General features: G+C 40.7%; 1 protein-coding gene and 1 long non-coding RNA gene across 7 annotated transcripts in view; both read right to left on the reverse strand.

Annotated features, from left to right (window-relative positions):
* The window catches only part of LOC109965460 (uncharacterized), a 77,735-nt gene that overhangs the window by 1,452 nt on the left and 66,717 nt on the right, over positions 1 to 9,566 (reverse strand). For all 6 annotated transcript variants that reach the window (XR_002275645.1, XR_002275641.1, XR_002275644.1 and 3 more), the window contains one exon: positions 5,394 to 5,442. This is a non-coding gene — a long non-coding RNA (uncharacterized LOC109965460). The remainder of the gene's footprint in view (positions 1 to 5,393; positions 5,443 to 9,566) is intronic.
* Positions 8,160 to 9,566, reverse strand: part of sox1a (SRY-box transcription factor 1a) — a 2,172-nt gene continuing 765 nt past the window's right edge. The window contains exon 1 of the mRNA XM_020609493.1: positions 8,160 to 9,566. This exon is cut by the window's right edge and continues 765 nt beyond it. Coding sequence (XP_020465149.1) covers positions 9,115 to 9,566 — 452 coding nt within the window. The 3' untranslated portion in view covers positions 8,160 to 9,114.

Raw genomic sequence — 9,566 nt, forward strand, 5'->3', positions numbered from 1 at the left:
TATCTGTGCCTCTTGGACATATTGCTGTGACATACACATCCTTTACTTGTTCCAATCTAACCTATCTAAACGACCCAGTTTTTCTGATCACTTGACCCTGCAGAGTTCAAAGGTCAGCCAGGTCAAACAGCTATCAGCGTGCTGCAGGTTGCAGCAGGCACCATAAAACCGTTGTTTCTTATCCGAACTCCTTGACCCCTCATTAACCCCATCTCCGCTGCTCTGAGAATTATCACCTGCCACAGAGGAGCAAAAATCCTTTACAGCATCCGGTGGGTTTGTACGTGTGTGGCCCAGTGATAGAGGAACGCTGCAGGTGTGTTTTACACCACACTTCATTGAGTGAAATGTCGAGTTAGTGAGAGTGAGATACTGTTGGTTAAACAGGTAGCTAGTTGTACTTTGGCACAGTGGCTTTGAGCAAAATGCTAACATGCTAACACGCTCACGGTCACAATGCTGATTCACTGTCTTGGGAAAGATTCCCATATTCGCTAACTTCAAATTAACCAACTCAACACTCACACCTGAAAAAAAGGTGCTGGAAATGTTGAATATCATACTGGTGTAGTCAGAAAAAAAGCCTATTGATTCGATTCTGACGCAGGGTTTGTTGCATATATTAAAACTACAATATGTAACTTAAAGTAGCGCTACATGAAACAACAGATCCCTCCACTCTACTCCGCCACGCTCTGCCCAGCTCTTCAGATATTTGTCATTATGAAATTACAATAAATGAAACTGCAACAAAGTTTACTGGTCACGCAGAAATAACTGAAAATCGTTGATTGGTTAAAGAGGTCAGTCCCGCTCAAAACCTTTTATAAGCTAATATTTCTGCACTGCTGCCAGGGCTGTCCAATGAGTCTGGGTCACAGGAGCCTTGGACAGACAACAACTCTCTACATTAAGACAAGTTCTGGAGCAGATTTCTACAACAAAAATATGTGAAAAAAATTACATATTGTAGCTTTAAGTGAGGAACCGGAAGCCACATTTTCATTAACATTTTATTCTAAATTACCCCTCTGATCCTGGTTAGTCCAACTCATGCTGTCAAACAACCCCGAGTTCTGTTGTCTTGTGGAACTGCTTAAGTTGAAAGAAGAAGGAAGAAAATACAACATTGAATACTGGGCCACAGTATTTAGTGTTTAGTAGCCAAACAGGAAGATCTTAGAACTTATCATGTAAACCTTCCTTGTCATTAAACACAAGTGAATGCCACACTGTTGCAAATAGTCCCTCATTGCAAATTAAACTAAATGTTATTATAACATGCAATACACCATACAGCAAGTCAAAGTTGACCAGGAAGTCAGTCTGTGAATTCTGATGATTTATAAAGGAGATATTTGTAATTTTTCCTTTGTTCGCTCTTCCACATGAGTTTGATAGACTTGTAGTTTGTTTAAATCTTGTCTAACCATTTGGCTGACGGTGTTTCTCGTACTGTTGGACCTACTGTATATTTTGGTGATGCTGCCATGTTCTGAGATCTCAGCAGTTGCTTTTGTGAATACATACTTGGATCTGACAGACAGAGCTGCAAAAGAAAAAAGCCCAGTTGAACTAAAACCCAGCTTTCCAAGCATACCTGCTGAGCTGCAGCACTTCAATACTTGGTAAAGAGGAAGATCAACTGAGGAATATTGAAATAAATTACTAGGCAGTCACGTTCTCATAACTCTAATATGTAGGTACTGTACATTCTTCTCCAGAAAACATTATTGTTCATGGCATAGGGAATCTGCAGCCAAGGACAGATGGCTTCCACGTAATGAAAGTTTGATCATGTTATGCCACTTATGGTATGTGTTCTATTTGGCAACACAGTGATCTATGGAATTACTGCTACATGCAGCCCCTGACTGTTGTAGGTCTTGATAAAATTAGTAGGACTACAGTAAAGCTGTTGTTTTTAGCTGGATATATGATGCCAGTCTTGTACTTTTTCAGCCATAATTCTTCATCACATTATAACATAATTACAGATGCATTTTAAAACTAAAACGCGAAGCATCGCTCTCACAAGAAACATTAGAAAACAGGCTATACAGGCATCTCCTGAATAAACTGGAAGAATACTGAGTTAAAACCCAACACTTTAATGAGTGAAGAGGTAGGTGGTGTTGTTCTGTAACAGCTTAGTGTAATTTCCACAAGATTTAATCAACCTAATACAGTGGATCATGGAACACAATGACGCATCTCAAACTAGAGGCTGCAGGATATAATAAATGATACGTCCTGCTGCCCTCCGACAGCAGCAAAGCTTAAACCAGCTGAAGAAGTGTTCCACAGATCTGCACAGAATGCTTTACTGGCATTTACCCTATACCAACTGTATGCTAATTAACAAGCACCTACTGGATTTAGTGTTGATTCAGATTTTCTTCTATTTTATAAGTATTTAGTTTGTCCTTGTTGAGAAAAGAAATCTCTGTGCTAAACAAAGAAAACACAACACCGATGAAAAGACTTTAAGGGGTGTGTCTTGTGCTAGCGCTGCTATTAAGGCTTTGTGTATTAATTTGTTTTTCCAAAAGGTGCATTAACTAAGATTTTACACATCTGACACATAAAGTGATAGTGGGACAGGATGTGGTGTCTCTCCGCTATACTAAGCCCCTACATGATACTCTGCTGTCTTCAGTGCTTCTGTTGTTATTTCAGCTTCTCTATCCTGTGGCTTCAAAATATGGTCCATAAATTAGACCCCGCCTGCAAACTAGTGAAGGTTATAAAGGTTTGTCAAACTATGAGTGGTCATTTCAAACAGTCAGCAACAGACGAGCTACTGTCTGCTAAAAGTCTGGCTGCCAGACTGAAGAGACTGCCAGACATACTTTTGCACAGAGAGAGTGGGACAAAGAATGAGCAAAAATCAGTTTAACATCAGTTTGTCTTTTTAAGATGGAGACAGTTAAAAACAGCCCAAGGACTCAGATTTGACTCAGTCGTGGCGTTCTTCCTTCTGGAAGTATTAGCATCTAAAGCTAACATGTTTGTTTTGGTAACATTCGCGACCTACAGTAGCATGGTCATGATTTTTCCTTTGCATTGAATTAATATGATCTTAATATGGGAGTATCTTGAGCTTTGTGTAACATCAGTGGTTTGTGTCACATTAGCAGTAACCTGAGCGTTCTACTGGACTGACACATTTACTTGTTAGTCAGCTAACGCTACCGTCAGACTGCAGAGCGCGGTCAGGTGCAGCTTATGGTCTGAGTTTGTTTTGAATCTCACTAGACCTTCTAGCACTTGAAAAGACATTAGGTAGAGTAGTTTTAATGCTTTCAGTTGCTGGATTTCACTGACAATATTTTTTCCAATCTAGGAAGTATCACCTTCCTATACCACAGAGAAGTTACAGGTGGGAGGCTGGGTGGATGGTTTGACATAAAAAACACACAGCCTTGACACTAAAATCCATATAAAACATCTGACTCAAGACACAGAAGCCTGCTGTTCACAACCGCTACACTTACCGACTGTCAACAGCAGTTTCTTTTACCCATGATCTTTACCCAGTTGTAACCAAGACATTTTATTTGCTTGAACTGAACGCTATTTTGATAGATTTTTTGGCCACTTGAGGGCAGTGAAACACACAGGAAACGCAACACTGACATATAAAGTTGGAAAACATTTTAGCAAACTGTCGCCTATTGCCTGAGGTAAACTTTTGGCTCTTTAGCTGCTAAATACTCTACTCGCTAACTCTGTCAATCTGCTGCAGCAGGAAATGAAGTCAATAAGTGTTTGTGAGCAGCAAAACCAAAACAATGAGCTTATACTGTAAGTTCGATACAACTGTGGGGAACTGCAGAGTAGAAAGATTTTCTGTGGATTTACATGTGACCCCTTTTACTGTACATCTGTTTCCATTCTTACTAGAAATATGTTTATTACTGCAGCTTTAACCATTTTTAAAACACACAGCGGCATTATTCACAGATTATGTGAATAATTTTGTTATAATATTGAGTTATTTTGTAATGTGATAGTTCTGTTGTGCTGTTTAGACTGCGTTGGTGAAAACAAACAAGTACAGTAGAGAAAGCACAGTGAATACATGTCCACAATCAAAATGCATATAGATATACTGAACACTGGTATTAGCAAGGAACCGCAGATACAATTAATATATGTTGATTGAAGTGTATGATTCAAGCAGCTATTTAAATTGATCCAACCTGGTAGTTTATTTCAAAGCAGAAACTGGAAGAGTTTCATAGACGTTCAAGTGAGACTACATTTATATCTACTGTATAACTCTGTCTTATTTTACCTGAAAAGTAAAATATGATATCATTTTTAGCAGATTTTTCAGCTAGGGCACTTTTCTGTTCCATATTGGAAGAGAATAGAGATAATAATGAATATAATAATCTGATGAGTTTACACACTATGGTAAGACGGCTACATATAAAAGTTTTTTACTTTCCATTATTTTTAAACTGTCTTAAAATCAAAACTATAAATGTGACTGGGTCTGAAGTATTTTCAAGCAGAATTTTACAATTGTACATATTTAGTTAAATAAATACTATGTGTTTTTACTGTGTTTTTAATGTTTTTAATAGAGATTTTTAGCGGTCGGTGGAAAATCTGGAGGCATGTGAGGGTGTGTTGGGAATCTTTGGACTCATGACCTAAAGTTCCGGCTACAGTCCTGACTGGGAGACTCTTCCTCCTTTATTTCAGTGATGGACACTGAGGCCACTCAGTATGCGGCATCACCACCCCCCAAACTTCCATCTTCTTCAAACTTATTCTTTCCTTTCTCTTTCCTCCAAAAGGAAAAAAAAATCCCCGCTTCCTGTGGAGTGGCTGCTTTTGTGTGGTCCCGTGTAGCACTGTCCCGTTTTTATCGCTCCTCTGACGGGTTACCCCGGTCCCCCTCGCACCTGCGCCGCTCCCAGGTCCCTACAGGAATGCGCTGGGGCTTGTAATCGCCTTTGTGGGGGCCATTGAGTTGTACGGCCGACTGAAACTTCCCAACCTCACAGCGCGCTGGCCGCTGAATGGGGCTCAGCGTGGGGCGGCTCTCCAAACCATAGTCGCTGCCAAATTCCTACAGTGGTGCTCCACAATCACCCCCACACAGGCTCCGCCATACCACCAGGCAGAAGGGACTGGGAGGGGGACGATGAATCGGGATGTGGTGGTGGTGCTGGCGGAGGGTGTATGTGTGTGTGTTGGCCAAAGAGATGGAAAAGTGCAACTCCAAACAAAACGGACACTTTGTGCGTTATATCGCCACTCTGGGTGGACATAGCGCAAACACTCGGCTTTGTATCGTTTTTTTGGTTAGATGTTAAAGTGATACAGTGATTTAGGTTAACAACAAGCCATTTTTTAAAGTGTATTTAATATCTCACCTCCTGTCAAAACCTTCCAGTGCAGATGCTATTCCAACAACGGAGAAATCTGAAAAATGAAAAACAGAAAATAAAAAGCATTTGGTGAATGCTGGACAAAGTTTGAAAATAAAGCAATTTCTCATAACTTTCGGTAGGCTACATTTGTGCTGCGTTTCGGTGCATTAGGTCTATGTGCCGGCGTATAGCGTGGTAGCTGTGGGTAGATAGAGCAGCACTGCAGGATTAAGAGGCAGCAAGATTGTTAAACATGTCAACGTGTAATTGCACGATAAGGCCCTTCCGAGGAATTCATTGGCCCAGTTGCTTTCTCTATTCCGCGCTAATCTCGCCCGGCACATTCGCTCTGTGCAATCTGTCTCCATAATCTTCTGTGACAGAGCGGGCGACGCGAGCAGGCTGCTTGGTAATTTTTTTAGGAAAGAGAGGAGGGTGGGGGGCGCGGAGAAAATATGCAGAGGCGTGATAAAGTGACGCTAATTATCCCCATTTAGGACAGGGAGTGCAAGGGATCGGGGCTTTACGAGCAACCGAGTGTGCGCTGGAGCTGATGGCCTCCTAGCACGGAATATATCGGTGGCTACAAGATAAGAGTATCGCATGGTGGAGAGATTTATTGGCCGGTCAGCGCACACAGGCACATGCACACACACACACACACACACACACACACACACACACACACACACACGAACAGCAGCAACCATCGCTGCCACATAGCCTGTTTACGTTGCACCCTACACTTAGCGCTCTTCCACCTCAAGGTGTAATTTATTCGGGGTAAATTTGCCAGAACGCTCCTCTTTTAGCCTGGCGATGCGCCGTGACGCGCTCCGCCTCTCCAGGCTTTTAGTGTTAATCCGAATCTCTTCACATCAACAGATAAGATAGAAACAGATGCAAAACACAAGGAGAGGCGTCCCCTGCGCGGCGTAGTGTGAAGAGATGTCTCCATAGATGCCATTTATTTTGGGTTTTGGAATTTAAACTAATTTCCAGACATTGTTCCTCTGATTTTTTTCAATAGATTAATGTGCAGCCAGACGCTGCACGCTTTACTGAGGCCTAACAGGTTTAATTGACATACCATGCAAGTCCTCATCAGTGTGACATAGGCCCTTTAACTATGTATTTGAGATTAATTAATTTAAAAAAATGCCCAAGTAGGCATACATTTCCCTCATTTGCATGTATATGGCTATTAGCCTGTATCTGCATAAGAGGCCTAAATGCAATAAAAATGTGTATGTCAAAATCAGCTGTGGCCTGTCAGAAAGTGAAGAAAGTGAATTTTAAGTGGATTAACAGTTAAGGTCAGTGAATTATCAGCTTATTTTTTAGTTAAACCTTCATCTGATCCATAATAAAGTTTTGGGGGGTTGAGGGGTGGGTGGGTTCAAGGAGCCCAAACTCCCAGTCTTCTAAAACCCAGCATCTAGAGCTTTGTCATTTTAATGACTCATCACTAGTAGTCAGGTGTGATGTCCACTGGGAAATTCAAGTCCAGTCTGTGCAACAGTCTGGCTGTACGGTTGAATGATCGTGCACGTTTAATCTCTAAACATCTCATGCTCTGTTTTGTGAAACTTTAATTTCGTGAACTAGGTGGCATTCAGGTTTTTGACGTACGGTTTAGTCCCTCCAAGTTTCTGGTAGTGGTCGTTTCAAACTTGATATTATTGTTTAAATCCCAGTTTGTGCCTCATGCAGTTTTTCCATTTCCCTTTACATCCCTGACTCAAATGTGAAGAGTAAAGTACAAAAGCAACTATTCCACCGCCTTACAGCTTCTCAGATGATGGGACCATGCAGAAAAGGTAGAAGACCGAGTAAAACAACTGTTAATATAATATTTCTTAAGCTGCTGATTTATCATTTTTGAACAGTGTTTATTTGATAGCCAAGAAAACAAGATCTCCAAAATGCAGCTGAGATTTTGGTGACTGAGAACGTGCGTATTTTCTCTGAGGCCCGGTGTTTTGCTGATCACCAAGTAAGATAACCAATATATGATCTCATATTTCATATATTTTTTAATCCCAAGTATAAAAAATTAAATGGCAAAGACAGATGTGCCGAGAGGAGTGGATGTAAAATGAACCAGTTCAGGTGAAAAACAAGTGAAAATCTAGACTTTGTTTTTAAAATTAAACCGTCAGACCAAGTTACTGTTTTTACTCTTTACTATTTCCGCCTGAGTCTTATAAGATGTGTCAGCTGTTCAAGCCATCAACATCTCATACTGCATTTTATAAAATTTCGCTGTACTTCAGAAAATGTGAACATTTGAACGACTTCTTGGATGATGATTGATATTCATATTCATTTCTAAAACAGCCTAATATTTAAAAGCTCAGCCAACAGCCTTTTGGTAGGTTATTAAGATTCGTTATGAAACATCTGATGTGATCTGAACAAAAGGTGGAGGTCTAACACAGCTGTGCAGTTCGTTAGCAAAATATAAATGCAATAATTGCTGGTCACAATATTGATAAACTGATTAAAAAGAATGAAATTGTTTGCTGCCAAAATTTGCTGTGAAACCTTTCATCAGAGACTAAAAAAGAAAAAAATGTAAACGTTTAATAGCCTGATTTAAGTTAAACCTTATTCCCGTGAATAATACTAACAGGTGATTTGTCACAAGAGGCCTCCGAGTACTCTGCATTTATCAGATATGTTTTTTCTGTTTAGAATACGTTCAAAAATGAGAATGGTATGATATTATAAACGATATTATATGAAAGGAAAATGTGGGTCATCATCTTGGCCTGCATTAAATAATCAAAATGACTCGACTGTATTTGGTCTGCATACCATAAGAACCTTTTTTTTTACAATTTATAAACACATTTCTAATTACATAAAGGTTTAGCTCAGGAAACATCAGCCTACCAGAATGGTGTCCTTATAAGCCTGTGTAGCTTTTACGCACAATTACGCACAATTAGGCAGTTTGAAAGCTCGTGGGATCTGAGTACAGCACCGGTGTGAAAAATTAACGAGGTGGCTGCTTTTTTTTTAGACAGGAACGTTTGATGATATTCTTGCGTCCTAACACGTGAAAACAGTCCGGTAAGAACACTGTGAAAATAATCAATCTAAGACCGTGCTCTTAAGAATCAAAGCAACATCTTGTGAAATTTATTCAGTTCTTCTTCATTGCAATATCAGAGCTTTTCACTCGCAGAAAAGCACTTAAAATTACAACAGCAGTTGCCTGTGATCCTTTGAAATATTAAAATTATTCACAATTTACAATAATTAGTGTTACAATAAAAAGAGATGATGTCCAAGAATTAAGACACAGGCTTCTGTAAAGGAACACAAATATTTAAAGAATGTGATTTTCCCACATCTTGTAAAGCACTTTCTTATGATTATGACACGTTATCTCATTTTCAAATAACTTACAAGAATCCCCCAAATTATGAGACAACTGAATCTGAATCAAATCCCCTCATGTGATTCTGGTATAACCTTCAACTAAGACTGTGAAGTAATGGACAAAAAGATGATAACACAATACCCAATATCTCAGCATCATATTCGTTATATAATTCCACTGGTGGCTATTCAAAAAGCCGAGATGAATATGCTATTTACAATATCATAAACATTCTGTACAAAATGCAGGTAGTTCTCGGGACCGGGGTTATTTAGAAAAGAGGTAAATATTTGGTTATGTGTTCGTTTGCAGTTTTCAGTTATGCTGTGAGTTTTAAATGTGAGTTAGAGGGACCGTCCCGTTCACTCCAGCCGTGGCGCTCTGGTAATGCTGCGGTAGGGCATGGAGTCTACTTTGCATTGACGGGTCCCCTGGCTCTCCGGTCGGTAAATACATGCTTATCATCTCTCTCAAGTCTCCGGGGCAAGGACCCCGTGAGTGTGTGCTGCTGACGGGAGGGCTTACACTCGGCTCCGACTTCACTAGCGACCCTAACGTCCCCATGGCAGCTGAGGAGGAGACGCCGGAGCCTTGGTGCTGTGTGTAGGTGATTCCGCCGTAGCCGGAAGGAGAAGCGTTCATGTAGCTCTGAGAGTTCGAGATGGGGCTGTACTGCAGGGCTGTCATGTCGTAGCGGTGCATGGGCTGGGGATTGTGTGAGTGATGGTGGTGTGAGTGGTGGTGGTGGTGCGCTCCGCTCCCCGGATGCTGGCTGTAGGCTAGCT

Source organism: Monopterus albus, unplaced genomic scaffold (assembly GCF_001952655.1).
Source record: "Monopterus albus unplaced genomic scaffold, M_albus_1.0 scaffold99.1, whole genome shotgun sequence".
Taxonomy (NCBI): Eukaryota; Metazoa; Chordata; class Actinopteri; order Synbranchiformes; family Synbranchidae; genus Monopterus; species Monopterus albus.